The 17,243-nt window shown below is 34.2% G+C and overlaps 1 protein-coding gene across 1 annotated transcript in view; it reads left to right on the plus strand.

Annotated features, from left to right (window-relative positions):
• LOC117174147 (TWiK family of potassium channels protein 18) overlaps positions 1-17,243 on the plus strand; it is a 490,025-nt gene that overhangs the window by 171,545 nt on the left and 301,237 nt on the right. Inside the window, exons 3-4 of the mRNA XM_033362961.1 lie at positions 12,234-12,376; positions 13,466-13,677. Of these exons, the coding sequence (XP_033218852.1) occupies positions 12,234-12,376; positions 13,466-13,677 (355 nt within the window). The remainder of the gene's footprint in view (positions 1-12,233; positions 12,377-13,465; positions 13,678-17,243) is intronic.

A 17,243-nucleotide genomic window follows, 5' to 3' on the forward strand; every position in this document is an offset into this window, starting at 1 on the left:
TTTCTGTTATTTTCATTACCCTACGAATAAGTATTTTTGAATATATTTTACTTACGGTGCTTAATAAGCTAATCCCTCTGTAATTATTGCACTCGCTTTTATGTCCCTTTCTCTTGTATATTGGTACGGTAATCGCTTCTTTCCAATCGTCTGGGACATCTCCCATCTCGAAACATAAATTTATCAATTCGCAAACTCTATGTGGTATGTACTCGCCACCATGTTCAAGCATTTCAGCGTTAATACCGTCTACCCCGGCAGCCTTACCGTTTTTCAAGTTCTTAATTATATCCCTAACCTCAGTGACACAGACTTCTTCAATTGAGTTTTCCAACGCATCGTGTTCAACATCGCAGTTGTGGTGTCCTATAGCTTCAACTCCGAATAGTCTCCTAAAATTGTCTCTGAACGCCTCTAGTATTCCATCTGCATCATATACCAGTTCCCCCTACTATTTCTCATGTTGACAATTTCTGTACTTTTGTTTCCTTTCATTTTTTTATAAAGTAGTTTCCTGCTTCCTTCAAAGTCGTTTTGTATTTTTATCTATTAATACATGTTATTCCCGAAATTAAAGTTTTTCACCCCAAAATAATATAATTTTTTATGTATTAAATGTTTATCGCAATGGTACGTCATTGAAAATTTCCCAGATCTGCAACCACCCTCGTGCTATTATAACAATTCTCGGAAAACAAAATTCCATTCTGATGACGTCATCGTCGATTCCTGAAATCCTTATCTATGTAAAGTAAATTAATTAAACGTTCTCGTTTGATATTTGCCGACAGGAGCGTCATATTTTATTCATTCATGGAATCTAAGTTTATATTCTCCTCTTCCTCATCCTCCTCTTCTCCTCCTCCTCCTCAAGTCCGTCATCCTTTCCTAACTTCCCTTCCTCACCCGCTCCTTTCCAAACTTCTCTTTTATCAACCCCTCTTTCATTATGATGATGTCATCGTGATTCCTGTAATTCTTATCAACAGTGCTGCTGTATTTAAACAATATTGGCACTATATAAGTGGTACAATCTCTGTTTTTTATCATTGTACTGGTCAACAACCACGAGTATGTTTGAAAAGTTAAACACAATTGTTTGCGTAGAAATGACGAAGCACCGAATGCACCACAGAAGTTCAGCGATTGAAAGGGTAGTTCTACCACGACACTTAGGGGGTAGGGGCGTTGTAGATGTCAAAAAACTGTGTAATTCACAAGTTATACAGTTACGAGACTATTTCAACAGAAAACGAAATGTTGCGCTTTATAGAACCATCTGTCAAGCGGATCAGCACCAGGGATTTTCGCAGTTGTCAGCATCAGGAGTTGTCAGCACCAGGAATTATCGCAAACACGTGTTACATCAAAACATGGTTGACCGGTGCCGATTATGTGGAGACACGAACGAATGCATCGAGCACATTATTGATGGCTGGCGCGTAATGGCTCAAAGAGAATACACGCACAGACATAATGATGTAGCGGGCATTATAAATCAACAACTTGCACTAAACCTAGGACTCTTAAAAGAATGGGTGTCCTTATATAGATACATTCTAATTGGGATTTTCGTATCCGAACGGATCATGACATCCGGGCCAATCGACCTGACATCATGCATCCATTCATCCCATTGTGATTTCGGCTACAGGCAATGTGCACGCAAGATGCACTGAAGATCTTGAATATTTAGGAGACATTAGAGTATTGGCAGCAGCTCAGAAGGCGGTTTTATTAAACACCTGTTGCATTGTAAGAAACTTTCTTGATCATCAGGAAGCGAGCGACTAAAATTCCGTGGAGTGGCAGATGGTAGCTCTAAGAATGCATCCAGAGGTGACTGTTGTCACCTCCAAAGCTCGTGGCCGCTCGTAATTGTATACCTACAACAGCATCGCAGGAGGTTTTAAACATTGTATTAAATTATTTGAATTAAGTTATAACATTCTAATCTCATCAGTCACTTGATTTAGTCCGTGGCTATGATGTATCACCGGGCTTACCCGAGTAAAAATTTAATAAGAACACATAATAATAATAAAAAGGATAATAATGGAGTGGCAGTTGGTAGCTCTAAGAAAGCATCCAGAGGTTACTGATGTCACCTCCAAACCCGTGGCCGCTTGTAATTTTATACCTACAACATGTGTCTAAATATATTTGAAATATTTTTTTAAAACTCAAATATAAATACCCAGCTATTGTAAGAATCATCGTAACCTAACCATTTTACAAATATATTATTCTGGCTTTTTTTAAATAGTTTCTCAAAAAGATAGATATTAAAATTTTCTAGTTTAAGTAACTCTTGTTCACAAAAACAACCCATAATAGGTTTATCTTGATAATCTTTAAGTATGTTTTTTTCAGGTACAGTAGTTTTTTATTTCGCTGATTGTGAATATTTCAGTTGTCCAATTAGGTGCATATCCTTTTTCAAGCACACGTTTAAATTTACTTATTTGAACTTTTTCATCAACTTGAAATTTTTATTTCTGGTTCACATTTTTAACTTGAAATTTGTGATGCACATTTAATAATAACTTTTTTTATGTTTATTTGCAACATATTTTGGTTTCATTCCGATAGTTCGATGCTTATCATAATTTCAATAAGATATCCAATTAGATAAAATACTTAGCCATTTGTAACACAGAAAAACAGAAGATAAACTTTAGGTCGATTTCTGACGAAAGATTCTCTGCAACAAACATTAACTTCACAGGATAAACTTTACACAAATATCGGTTAAATTTTCTTTTGTTTTTCAATGACAAACATATGTTTTTTGAAAGACGCGAAGTTGGCTAAACAAAACTTTATCGCTCCAAAAAATTTCCTGCAACAAATTTTATTCTCAGTTTGTTCTGTGAATTTCCTTGCAGACTGAATTACTTCCACATTTTCTTCTTCAAATTTCTAATTAATCGCACACAGATTGATGCTTTCATGGTAAATTACATTAAGTGGAGTACAGATTAATTCTATATTCTTTCATAAGATTTTGAAAATGATAGTGGTAGAAATTATTTTCCGTTTTTCAATATATTCCTTCACTTTCTACGATAAGAAATAGTATTTATTTAACTCTTTCTTTTACTCTATACAGTCACTACTCTACACAATGAGTCATTTGTTCGGTATCAGCTGATTTTAGTAGGTCAGGAATCATTAGATATTATGAATAAGACCTAGTTAAGTATACTCTTCGACGCAATGCTTTTAAGCAAATGCATTCAAATCTTATTTGTAAAAGGTTTCATGCTTTATAATGATAATAAAAATACTATTAATAATATTAATAATGGGAATAATACGGGTGAAAAAGTTTTTTGTAATTTGTTTAAGGAGTAAATTGTAACTATTTGCAACCTATGAAGAGTGTAAATTAACAAACATTTATTTCAAAAAATTAAGTTTTTAATTATTTTTTATTAAAAACATTATTTTAGAAAATAAAGTTTTTCAAAGTAATTTTTTTACTTCAAGTCATGAAACGTAATTTTAAATTTCTGGTTTTGCATACATTTTATTTTTTAATTTTAATTTAGTGTTCACAATATAAACAGTTTAGTTAATAAACAAATATTTTGGGTAAAACAAATACTACACTTCCTTGGGGCTACAAAATCCAATTACAGGAGGCAATGGATGTTGATGAAAACTAATGTTCATTTTCTAAAAAAAGAATACAATTCTTAAAGGAAAGTTGAGATTATGTACAGCGATTTTTAAAAACTTGTATGATTGTGTAGAAACAAGCGAGGCGATAAATATGACGAATCATGTGGATATATGAGTCGAGGCGTGAGAGAGATAGAGACCTAGGACTAGTGTATAACCTTTAATGTAGCAGATACATTCTATATTCTACATATTGCTGCAAATAAAATGTAACTTATAGAAACACTGTGTAGATTTTCAGTTATTTAAGGTTATATAAGTCCTGTTATCAACTCATGACAGTTGTAGAAACACTGCCTAGATTTCAAGTTATTTAAAGGTTATGTATATCTTGTTATTAACTGATAACACTTATAGAAACAGTATACAGATTTAAAGTAATTTGAAATTATGCGAGTCTTCTTATTAATTAATGGAATCACCGAAAAAATTGTACTTAAATATAGATCTTGGAGCGTTTTATACTTCAAACCTACTCGTGGTTGTTCACCAGTACTGTTTAGATTCCTAAAATACCGAACAGAATCTAAAGAATGTCAAAGATTTTCACTTTCTAATTTCTAACGCCGAAGTCCCTCGACTGGCCAAAAGCAAATTGTAAGATGTTTTTCGTTTAATCCAGGATGCACAGCTCGAGGCACGTTTTTCTGAAAAGGGTAAATTGGCCCTCATAATTTTTTTAACATTCCAAAGAGCATGACTCAATTTTGGATCTAACGGGAAATAGTCATTTGGTGGATAACCTTGCCTAGCCAAAATGCGATGTTCCTAAAAATTTGATAATTGTACGTTTTCCAGCAAATCTCGTTTCTTGGAAACGTCGGAAAAGGCCGAAATGTACGGCTCGAAATGGGCTCCCTGGAGACTCGGGACCAGTCGCGTCAGAGGTGCAAGTTGGTACACATTAAGCAATTCGGCTTTGCCACCTTGAATATTTCTGTAATTATATCGCGATTATTAAATTCACATTTTCTTGTCACATATCTGTATGCTATTCAAATGTTTTTTTAATAAATTAAGATTTAATAATGAACAATTATATTTTGATACTATCTCAATGCACTTCAACACATGTACGCATTAGTTTTTTTTATGCGTGCAAACATTGGTCCTTCGAAATCGGATATTTTACCGAAACCGGGTATTTTACAGTAATTCAGCGTGTAAAATATGTTTTTCTTCAGTGATAAATTCAGTGTCATAGCAGTGATTTTCCATGAACTAGTGAACTTTAAATTGTGAACTCAAACTTGTGAACTTAAACTTGTGAACTGGACTTGCGAACTTGTGTACTGTGAACATGTGAATTGAACTTTGAACTATGACGTCAACTTGAACTGTGAATTTGTGATGTCAATTTGGAACTGTGACTTTAACGTTTGAGCTGTGCATTTGTGACGTCAACTTGAACTGTGAATTCGTGACTTCAACTTGTGACTGGGAATTTTGAGTGACAAATGAGAATCTAGTGAGCCGACTTTGACTCTACAAGATTTCTCATAATAATCCACCGTTTGTGTATTTGTTTATATAAAAGTGACTTCAACGTTGGTTCTGAACCTTTGCTCTGTTTTCCTAAAATATTTGTGATCAGTTCGACATTTCTCGAACCCTTCCTACAGAACCTAGTGGCTCTAAGGGACATCTTTATTCTACAGAAATCAACAACTGGGGACTGCACACTATTGCTGCCCAGAGGAACTTGTACGAAGAAATTCTCTGTACCAGATATCGACTTCAAGGGCATGAAGACTGCGGAGTAGCTGAACGACATTTTTTCAATCGGGGAGTCTCCAAATATCTCTTTCCTTTTTTTTAATTTCCCCTGGTATTTCGACTTCCGATATTGACCGTAAAAATTGCTAATCCAGATCTAGATGCTCTAAAGGCTTCGCGAACACCGATTAAATCCAAAGTAACTCGATTCAAGAACTTCCACGAGAAAAATAAAAATAAGTCTCAGGGCATAACTACGTTAGCAGAAAAATTAGAAAAGTTTGATCCTCTCTATTCGGAATTCGATTTGGTGCAAACTCAGATTGAGATTTGACTTGGTGAAAATGAACAAATGTTAGAAGAACAATCAAAACAGCGTGATGATTTCGAAAGTGAGTATTTTACTGCTCTTTCGGAAGCTTGAGGCATTCTTGAGGAAAATCAAAAAACGTCATTACCAGATAGTAGACACTCTTCCATTTCTGGCACGGAAAACTCCTCAGCGCAATCTCAGTCCTCTGTAATACCTCCGTTCGATCTCTCCCAACTTTTGTCAGCGAACGCTCTTGCACCTAATCTTCCAAAAATTAAAATACCAGCATTTGATGGCTCCTTTAATGACTGGGTCAAATTTCGCGATACGTTTAAATCAATGGTACATCATCGCGCACGAATTTCGAAAATCGAAAAGTTTTATTATTTGAGTGCAGCGCTAGCAGGAGATGCGGCGCGCGTTATTCAGTCTCTCGGAATCTCGGAGGCTAACTATGATTTAGCATGGAAAAGCCTCATTTATCGATATGAGGATTCCGGATCGCTCATTCACTTTCACACTAAAGCACTATTTGAGCTAACGAGTATAGCAAAATCCTCAGATCTATCCCTGAGACAACTTATTGATAATTTTAACAAACATTTATTAGCATTAAAATCGTTAGGGGAAAATAGTGAGCACTGGGATACAATTATCTTGTATCTGATAGCGACTAAACTCGATTTTGCCACTCTCTGCCACGACTGTCATGGACTTTATAATTGTGAGAGACTGCGAGCACTTCCTGTATGAACTATTACGCCGCTGTTGGCGAATATAAAAGGAGAACGTTTAATTAATTTAGTTTACATAGATAAGGATTTCAGGAATCGACGATGACATCATCAGAATGGATTTTTGTTTACCCCAGAAATTGTTCAACATTATATGAAATATTACGCCCCTGTCGGGAAATATCAAAGGAGAACGTTTAATTAATTTGGTTCACATAGATAAGGATGTCCGGACTCGATGATGACCTCATCAGAATGGAATTTTGTTTACCGACAATTGTTTAACATCATATAAAATATGACACCCATTTCGGCAAATATCAAAGAGAACGTTTGATTTTTTAAGTTTACATTGATAAGGATTTCAGGAATTGACGATAACGTCATCAGAATGGAATTTTGTTTACCGAGAATTGTTATAATGTCAAGAGAGTGGTTGAAGATCTTGGAAATTTTCAATGACGCGCCATTGCGATAAACATTTAATACATAAATTATACTATTTTGGGGTAAAAAACTTCAATTCCGAGGATAGCAGGTATTGCATAGCTTAATATTGCGATACCACATATCATATCATATTCCATATTTTTGGGGCTGAAAAGTTCCATTCCCATGATTTTAAGTATTGATTTCTAATATCGATAGTGTGGATCGTTCAAAACTGTGATTTGTAAGTCAGCACAAGGAGCGAAACCAATCTTACAGCCTTCTGCACTCTAGCTGCAAGTTTGCTATTCGTACGGAAAAAAGTGCGTCAGAACTCCCCCTACCTATCTACTAATATTACTGAAATCTGGATCAACCCAGTTCGCCAAATAATGACAGCGCACATAAAGAGTTGTTAATTGATTTTAACACTTAAGTTCGTGTTTAAAAGGTATTTTAAGCTTGGCAATGTAGAACTAAATAACCAACAATATGTGATTTTTTTAGAGCAGCGAAAAAACATTCTGTAAAATCAAAATCACTATTGAATGATAAAAGAAAAGTCCACTCCCGAGCTAAAATGTTATTGAATGGGTGCCAAAAAAGTTTGACTAGCATACGTTATTCAGTTTTGAGGAAATAGATGTTGAAGTTGACAATTTCAAATATAAGTCAGCTGCGGATTTTGAACAAACCTACTATTTTAGGTTAAAAAAATGAATAAAACCTTGCTTCCAAAATATTGAGTTCCTGAATAATAGTCAACAAGGTATTACAGGTTTTAAAAAAACAGTTTGAATAGCAAGAAAAAATCGAATTTTCAAATTTTTTTAATATAAAAACTTATTACCGAGATATGAGGGTGTAGAATAAGTCTAAAAAATATTTTATCAAGAAAATGATTCTGTTCGGAGAAAATAAAGATTTACTGTAAAGGTATCGCAATGTGACCAATAATTTGCGCCTAAAAGTATCACAAAATGAGGAACATTGTATATTTTTTACGAATAATCTTTAGAAATCTAAAGATATTAATTTCTCTAATTAACGCCAATATTAATTAACCTCCAATTTCTTTTTAAGAATTGCATTTCTGGAAAATATAATTTTTCAATTTTGTACCCAAATAAACAAAGTTTTAAAATTAATTTATGTCTGAAAAACCTTCTTTAGGATGCATTTGTGGTTGTCAAATTTTATCAAAACATTTAGATTAAAATTTGAAAAGTTATTTATAAAAATATACAGTAGCCTTATGTGCCAAATTTTGTACAGTGGACACTACCCTTAATTTAAATAGTAAAAAAAATTATATATATTATTACAGCAATAGATTACAAGAAACTACTCAAGGTTACACATAATTACGGACGATTACACGAGGTTACATGGAATTCAAACAGATTAAATAGGATTACAATAGATTAATTTTTCCAAAAGTTATCGTGCTCAGAGAGAGATGTTCAGACGTACAGACAGACACATTAGTAAAAACCTGTTTTTCAGATTCAAAAGGTCTGTGTATTTCGTTAAAAAAATTTTGTTGATGAACATTTTATTAAAGCTTTTTCCAGTTTTCCAAGGGCTCACTCTTATAGCTGAGGAGAGGTTTGTGGTGGTAGTAACGAAACATGTTCCAAATGAGTATTTGCGGTCGAATTTCCGCTCGCTGAAGGGCCCTGCTGTATAGTGTTTAAAATGCAACGTTTTTCTTTATGTCATTTTTTTCATATTGTGCGTTGTTTGGCCTAAAATGTTCATTTTCGTTTGTCATTTGAATTTTTCTAAATGCTATAACTCTGTTTATTAGGAAAAATTGATCGTATTTTTAAATACTATGTGTAACCGTACATAGAATTTTTAATTTCTAAAAGAAGATAGTCTAAAAACTTTGATATTTAACAAAATCTGGGGGGAGGGGGTCCAATTTTACACAAATTTAATACTTACTCTTATGAGAACGTAAAAAATAGTAAATACCTTTGAAATACTCAATACTTATATACGAACCTAAAATATTAGGGAGGGGGTGGTAGATACATGGCAACTGCTACTCGCCTGCCGGTTTACTGAAAATTGTCGAATAAAGTCTAGAGTGGCGAAAAATAAATATCTTTTTCACACTGGATAAACGTTCATACAACGAGGAGTAAATAATAATATATCCTATATTCAATTTTCTCTAGAATATATTTTAAACTTGACCAAACTTTTCAGTAAATAATACATTTTTTAATTAGAAACATTCACTCGAGGAATCACCAAAATTGTTCATTCTATGACCGATTTTAAGGGAATCATTAACATTTAATAATTATCATATCTCTGTCTAAAATATGTATTAATAGAATCAAGAACTGGTAGGTATGTTAACTTTCGAATGATTTTCAGTCTTACGATCTGAAATTCATTTGAGCTAGCAGAAATGCGTACGCGAACTGCGATGCGCGAACACTTAGGAAAAATGTCGATTGCCGCGCGGATCACGGTAAGTTGGATATTTGTATATTTGAGTCGTTTGTGAAAAATGTTCACTCAAATAAAACAAAAGTCTTTTGGAAATTGTTGACATCCAGAAATTATAAAAACACAGTGTTCATCGAAGCTTATTTAAATCTATGTATGTGTTGGACATATGAATCGCTTGTAAAAAGTTTTTCCTGAGTTAAAGCTGAGAAAAATTCCAAAAAGAACATCGTCATGGAGGTAGAGAAAATTTCAAGTTTTTACCGAAAAAAAATTTACTAGCCTTATTTTCATAATTTCTATGATACATCATAACTGGGATATTTTCTAAACTCCAAAAATATGAAGTGAAGGTTTAACGGAAAGTCAATAATATGCGTGTATTAAAGTAACTTGAAAATTTACTTTTACCTGTATAACACGATTGATTTTCAACCAATTGAGTAAATGGTGGTCATATTACAATCATCAGTTGACTTTTAACCGGCGATTGATTCTTTTGGGTACATATGAAAGTCAACCTACTTTTTTTACTGACATTCCGAGTTTTGTATTACTGTGCAACTATCATGAAATTTCATTTAATTTTTCCTCAGTGTATGACAGAATAGTTTTTAATATATATAACACGTGCATTGATGATTACTTTTAAAAATCTTTACTGCAAATTTGGTAACTTTAATCTGCGTTATTAAAGTTGACCATAATCTCATACATTCTTTAACATTTTCGCACGTCACAAATTATTACAATAATTTCAAACATTCTCCTTTTGATCCATATATCCCAATTGCACTCAAAAGTTTGTTAAAGTTTCCTAACCAAATTTACTCCATGCACTTGAAAATATTCCGCTAAAGCAAGGTGCCTTCTGCAAACTTCACGATTCAACACGGATCATTCCAAAAATGATTTAACCCCCTCAAAAATTATCTGGTTCAAATTATCAATGCGCGTGTTGCAATTTCCACCTAGAATTATAGGAATAGGTGGATGTAATTACTTCAGCCGCTCAAACACTGAATCCTGACTTTTGGAAATTGACTTCCTGTTTAGCCTAGCCATAAAATATATCAAATCGGCTATAAATTATGATGAGGAAAACGCGCACTTTATGAAAATTCGCTGAGGGTATAAGGTCATAGACTTCGCAAGAAGACAAATTGCTTACAATATGTGCGCGAAGGCCAAAGCATGCATACTTTCCACCAACTATACATTGATGTTAGAGCGAAAACCGGTGACTTATGCTTCGGCTGATGGCTGGAACATTAGCTTGGGGATCACGGGAAAACTTTTAGTTAAAACCTCTCCCGAAAAGTTCATAATAACCGACTTAGTGTAACCGATAATTTTGTGTACTTACTACAAAAATATCATATTTTTAATCAAAAGAAGTAAATTCAGTGTGAGGATTCACGAAATAAAGAATGTTTATTTGTATTGCACACCATCATATATGTGGATGTACTAGGCAGTCTGATAAGTCCCTGAAAAATGAAATACGGAGACGTTTTTTTGGCCAAAGTCAGTTTTATTTTTCAACATACTCTCCTTTTAGGTCGATACAGCGAGTCCAACGATTTTCTAACTTTTTGATATTGTACGAAAAGTACTCGATCGGAAGGTCTCCAAAATACGCTTCAATTTCAGCTATGAGCTCCTCATTTGAGTAAAAACGCTTACCGATGAGCCATCTCTTCAGGTTAGGGAACAAGTAACAGTTGCTGGGGGCCAGGTCTGGTGAATACGGTGGCTAAGGAACCAATTCGAAGCCGATTTCATGCAATTTTGCTTCTGCAAGTAAGCATGAATGAACAGGCGCATTGTCGTGATGATAAAGCTGTTTTTTCTTCTTCAAATGCGGTCGTTTTTCGGCGATTTCGATTTTCAATCGGTCAAATAATGATGAATAGTATGCTCCGGTTATGGTTTTACCTGTTTCAAGATAGTCCACGAATATTATGCCATGTGCATCCCAAAATACGGAGGCCATAACCTTTCCGACCCATTGTTGCGTTTTTGGATGCTTCGGAGCACTTTGGCCCGGTGGAAACCACTGTTTTGCCTGTTGCGTTGACTCAGGAGTGTAGTACTGGATCCAGGTTTCATCCATGGTTATGAATCGGCTTAATAACTCGGTCGGCTTACGCGAAAATAATGCCAAATTCTGCTGGAAAGTTGTCACACGAATTCGTTTTTGGTCCACTGTGAGCAAACGCGGCACCCATCGCGCGCAGAGCTTCTTCATGCCCAAAACTGAATGCACGATATTGCCCGCACGTTACAATGATATGCCTACAGCATTAGCTACCTCTCTCAATTTCACTTTGGGATCATTCAACATCATATCATGGATTTTTTCAACATTTTTTGGTGTAGTGACCTCTTTTGGGCGCCCAGATCGGTCAGCATCAACTGTGCTCGTACGGCCACAACGAAACTCGGTAAACCACTTATGAATCGTTCCAATCGACGGTGCAGAGTCCGAGTAATACTTATCCAGCTTAGCCTTGGTCTCGCATATCGTTTTCTTGCGAAGATAGTAGTGTTTGTTCAAAACTCGAAACTCAGATTTTTCCATATTAAAAAAAACTCGGAGGTTAGTCGCTTCTCAGTGCTGTAACTTGTAAATGCGTAAACATAAATGGCTGAAGTTTTGACAGACGTCATTTGAAGGATCAAGCTCGACGAAAATGGTTCACATTAGTGAATACTAATGCCATCTCTTAGAATTTTCAGGTACTTATCAGACTGCCTAGTACAATGCAGATTTTTTCTAACGGCTGAGGAAGTTTTTTATCATTAAACTTATCCTTTTTAAATCATATTGACCAACAAAAATTAGATAGGAGCTTTGTTTACAATAATTCCAATTAAATTCCTAGGTCAGTTCGTGGAGTAAACGATGGTTCACTCATATTTTCCTGTTCGTTATCGTGCTTTTGTATAGTGTTGCTGGAGCGATGATTTTTGTAACTGTAGAGGGAAGTCAAGAAACGAAACATCGGCTGGATATACGAAGGAACAGGTTAGTAGGCTAATTCATTTTACACGAGGTTTCGAAATGTAAATGCGGTAAACCGTTAGTGGAAAAATTGGACAAGAAAATGATTTTGCAACAAATAAGAATTAAATATGAAAGTTTCTAAATCATCAATATTGTGCAATACCAATTTTTTCAGTGCACCAAACGACACCACGACACCACTGCCTGTGTAAGCGTTACATTCCTATTAAATTTAAGAAAACTAACTCGTTTGAAGGTTTTACAAAAGGTTTAACATGCAAGTTACATGAATTTTTAGTGCGATGGGCGAGATCCAAATATCGAACGATTAAAATTTTTTTTGCAAAATAATTTTTTCATCAAGTTTGAACCGTTACCCGGTTAGCGTATTTATACATGGAAATTCGGTGGAATATAAAATCTCCGAAACACTGCTCGTTGCTCGTTGCAAATTCATAGCCCGATCTTTCTGCTTTAATCGAAATAATTTTTAGCTAATTTGTCGTTTTTATACTTTAAATAATCATTGTAATAAGGATGTTACTGTAAGTGTGTAAAAATTCTGAAAATTAGGAAGATTATAAAATTATTTTAGTCTTACGAATAAAATATACTCATTTACATGCCTTTGGGACTGATCAGCTATTGGAGATGTCATACTTACGATTGAACTTTCATTTTATTCTGCCAGTATCTATGGAATTTCTAGCTATGCAAAATAGATAACCTACAATTAGCAATAAATAACAATATAGTTGAGTACAGTGTGGAATCGATGGATCGCATGTACCGAAAAGTGCGGTTCTATTTAGAATTATAAGATATGCGCTTGCAATACACAAGGGCTCTGATAGAAGCAATCCCCATTTACCATATCCTAGACCTGCTGGCTCACACAGTTTCTCAGCGAGACTATTTTTGATAGTATTTATTATATTAAAAGAGACCTGCGCTTCTTGATACATGCACAATTGAAAAAGTCACCCAAATAAATTTGGGTTTCTATCTCAGATCGACCATCAATGTAGTAAAAGGTTTTCTTCCTTTGCACTGCAATAATCTGCAGTTCAATAATCTTAGATTCATATGTCAGTTTCTCTTTTGGTGTAGAAATGAAACTCTGGATGCAATCAAAGCTTTAGGTAATGACAGTTCTGTCATAGAGGATCCAACAATTTGGAAAGGTAAAGCTAGTAACCTACTTACTAGTTATGAGGCAAAGCTGTATCAATTTTTCAAACGTGGACTAATGGATAAGGAGGATAAAGTATGGACGTTTTGGAATGCTGTATTTTATTGTGGTACCATTTATACAACAATAGGTAAATATACTTTTGTTTTCTTCTTATGTACGTATATTTGGCCAAATGCATAACTTTTCATTCACCTGAAATATCCGAGAGTAGCAGGTTTTTAACGGCTTATCCAACATAAAAAGGATTTGTTGTAATCAAATATGGTAAAAGCTATTTGGATTGTCGACCAGAGTAACAAAGGTACCAGGACACCGAACTGATACGCGCTCACAATCTGTTTAATTTTTCACTTAATTACAAGTAATGCAGTACGTAATTTTATGAACGTTGACATCACCTTGTATGATTATGAACTACTAAAATATATTATACAGTTTCTGTGTGTGTTTCCTGTCTTTCTACATTTAATATAATTTTCAATAACGAGGTTTATGCTTTATTTAACATACAGTAGTCTACTCTGCATCTGAATTCTTGATTTTTTTAAAGAAGTTTTATCTAAAATTTGACATTTCTGGTTTTCATCAAATCTCAAAGTTTTTAAACCTTTCGAGTAGATAGATAAAGCCGGTTCTGGCTCCCTTTTTCCCGTACGAATATGCAAAATTACCGCTAGAGCGCAGAAGGCTGTAAGATTGGTTTTGTGCTGACTAACCAATCACAGTTTTGAAGTATCCGATCCACACTATCGATATTGAAAATGAATACTTAAAAATCCTGGGAATGGAACTTTTTAGCCACAAAAATATGAAATAGGAGATGATTTGATATACGATATCGCCAAATTAGGCTAATTAATACCTGCTATTCTCGAAATTGAAGTTTTTCACCCTCAAAATAATATAATTTTTATGTCTTAAATATTAATTGCAATGGTGCGTCATTGAAAATTTCCAAGATCTGCAACCACCATCAATGACTCATGACTGCCTTTGTTGTGCACCGAGACTATGAGTCAGAGATCAAATTAGATTATAGGTGTTAAGGAGTTTGATATGGAAAAAACAATGAGACGCAAGTTACATAGAATTCTGAGAATTTTTTTCTTTCAAAATAATATCATGTTACATGCATTACTGAGAGAATAAGGCATTATATCGTGCTTCTTATGTAGATTCGAACAAGAGTCTCGGTGAATAAAATTCCATTCTGATGACGTCATCTTCGATTCCTGGAATCCTTATCAATGTGAACTTAATTGATTAAACGTTCTCCTTTGATATTTACCGAAATGGGCGTCATATTTCATATAATGTTAAACAATTCTCAGTAAACAAAATTCCATTCTGATGACGTCATCGTCAATTCCTGGAATCCTTATCTATGTGAACTAAATTGAGTAAACATTTAAATACGTATTATTTTTCACTCTCTTGGTTATTATTGCATCATATGGTGAAATACTACGCAAAAGTGTACAGAAATGTTATGGAGGGGGTAAGCGTCTATAAGAAGAGGTCAGTTCTTCTCTTTCTTCAGTTTGTTGTCAGATGCCAGATTGTGAAGAAGAAAAGCAACAAGAGCTTCACGTTTTTTCTACCTCAAAGAATGGCAAAACTGTTTGAAGAGGATAAAAATCTGTTAATGCAAATGAAGAAAGCCTGTGAAGATCAGCATCTTGAAATGGTATATTTGGGTGGACGCTTCAACTCCATTGAATTTGTGAAGACAAATGTATAAGTGCATGCAGTTTTCCAAATATCGCTCAGTCTGTGACAAGCTTGGGTGTGATATTCATTATGCCTTATACACCACAAAATCAAATGCTACAAGCGACCACATACAACCGGAATTCATCATTCACAAAACAAATTATTGTCGGTGCTGATTTTAAAAAAGACGGAAAGCTCGCCTCAGCAGTGAAACTCCAGGCCAGTGATCCCCATGCAAGTATAACCCTAAATCTTGAAGAGTGGAAATTATTTAAAAGTTACTTTAACCTCATAACACTCTTCTTGATGGCCAAGAAAAGCAACAATGCATCGACGGTGGAAATTTCCATGTACATATGACTATATCTTTTGAAAATTATATAGTGGCTTTGGAGAGAATTCAAGAAACGCAAGAATATTATTCACTTGTACTGCAAGAAACAACGTTTGCTGTTATCCAGGAAGTCAACCCTTGTATCAACCGGTATATTCTGGATCTGAGTGTTATTGCGTTTCAACGTACAAAAGATGTCATTATTGAAACCATCGCTGAAAGTATCTATCGCAAAGTGAAATCACCATCTGTGAAACGTGTAAAATCTTATATACGAAAAAACTATACGAGTTTAAAGAGTAGGGTAATGAAAAAACTTATATTTTCTAATCTCATGCGATTTGAAATTCTGTTTTTCGAAATGATTACCTTTTATAATCAAAATGTGTGTGAGGAAGTGATTGAGAAATTACCAGAACTCAGATGCATGCCCGAGTCGAAATATAGGCCCTACTTTGACACTCTTGACGCTAATATCTGTAGGGGCTAAGGCTGTAAAGTAGAGGATATTCCCATGCGATTTTTGCCCCTGCTTCAGCGCTCTTATGGGCACAAATTTCCAAATCTTCCATTTGGGGCGTTAAAATAGAGGCTTAGTCTTTGTTTCTAATTTAACGCTCCACACTCTACCTTCCTGTACAAAATAAAATTATTTGACGAAAAATTAACCAAAGTAGAGTAAGAAGAGGACATAGCGGGATTTGCGTAATGTTTCAAGTTATTTTGCTCACGGAAACAAATATTCATTCAATTTTATCGAACTAATCCTATAGTAGATGATACGCTGGGTAGTTCAATAAAAGTTAAAATCGTCTTTGTTTTACATTGTGTTGAACTAGTCGCGAAACTATAGAGAACAGTTCTATAAAATTATAACCGATTTTTTGCCATAAAAAATTTATCTTTTGTATTACTATATTATTAATATTATACTCTAATATTTTTTCCCATGCTTAAGCACACAATTATTTACTATGACACAATCACTGCATTATTTATAATCGCACGCTATGAAAGTTTTTATTCGCCGCGGAGCACAGTGGGGTGAAATCGGAAAACGAGGTTCAAAATGACATTTAGAACGCAATTATGCACCGATTTTAGAATTTTTTTTTTGAAAAATTCTGAATGAAATTTTTCAGAAAATGGTGAGAGTAGATTTTTTATTTTTTTGTTTATTTAATTTTTATTTTAATGCAAACATCGAGAAAAATGTCGATTTTTCTAATTTCATTTTTTATCTTCTAGACAAAATTTTTCTTATACTTCTTGTCCCTTGAATTCAGTGCACAGGGGTATAAGAAATATAAAAAAATTCTTAACTTGCATAGTTAATTGTTATAAACAAATTGTATTAACAAATACTCGACATTAAGGGTTATTCGGCTTCAACGTATATTTCTGCTCTGAAATCGCTTGCTTTCATTGTGAGGATGATACGTGAATATTTAAATTTAATATTAAATGTTATTTGTTTATTTTATAAACAAATTTACATTTTGGCCGTTTTTAGGCGAAAAGAAACCGTTTTTTCTTTCTACCTGGTTGCAATTATGTTGCCAGTGATGTTTTCTGAAAAAAAATTTGCCACCTATCAATATTTGTTTATTTATAAACAAATTATATAAACAAATGCACATTTTGGC

Source organism: Belonocnema kinseyi, chromosome 6, assembly GCF_010883055.1.
Source record: "Belonocnema kinseyi isolate 2016_QV_RU_SX_M_011 chromosome 6, B_treatae_v1, whole genome shotgun sequence".
Taxonomy (NCBI): Eukaryota; Metazoa; Arthropoda; class Insecta; order Hymenoptera; family Cynipidae; genus Belonocnema; species Belonocnema kinseyi.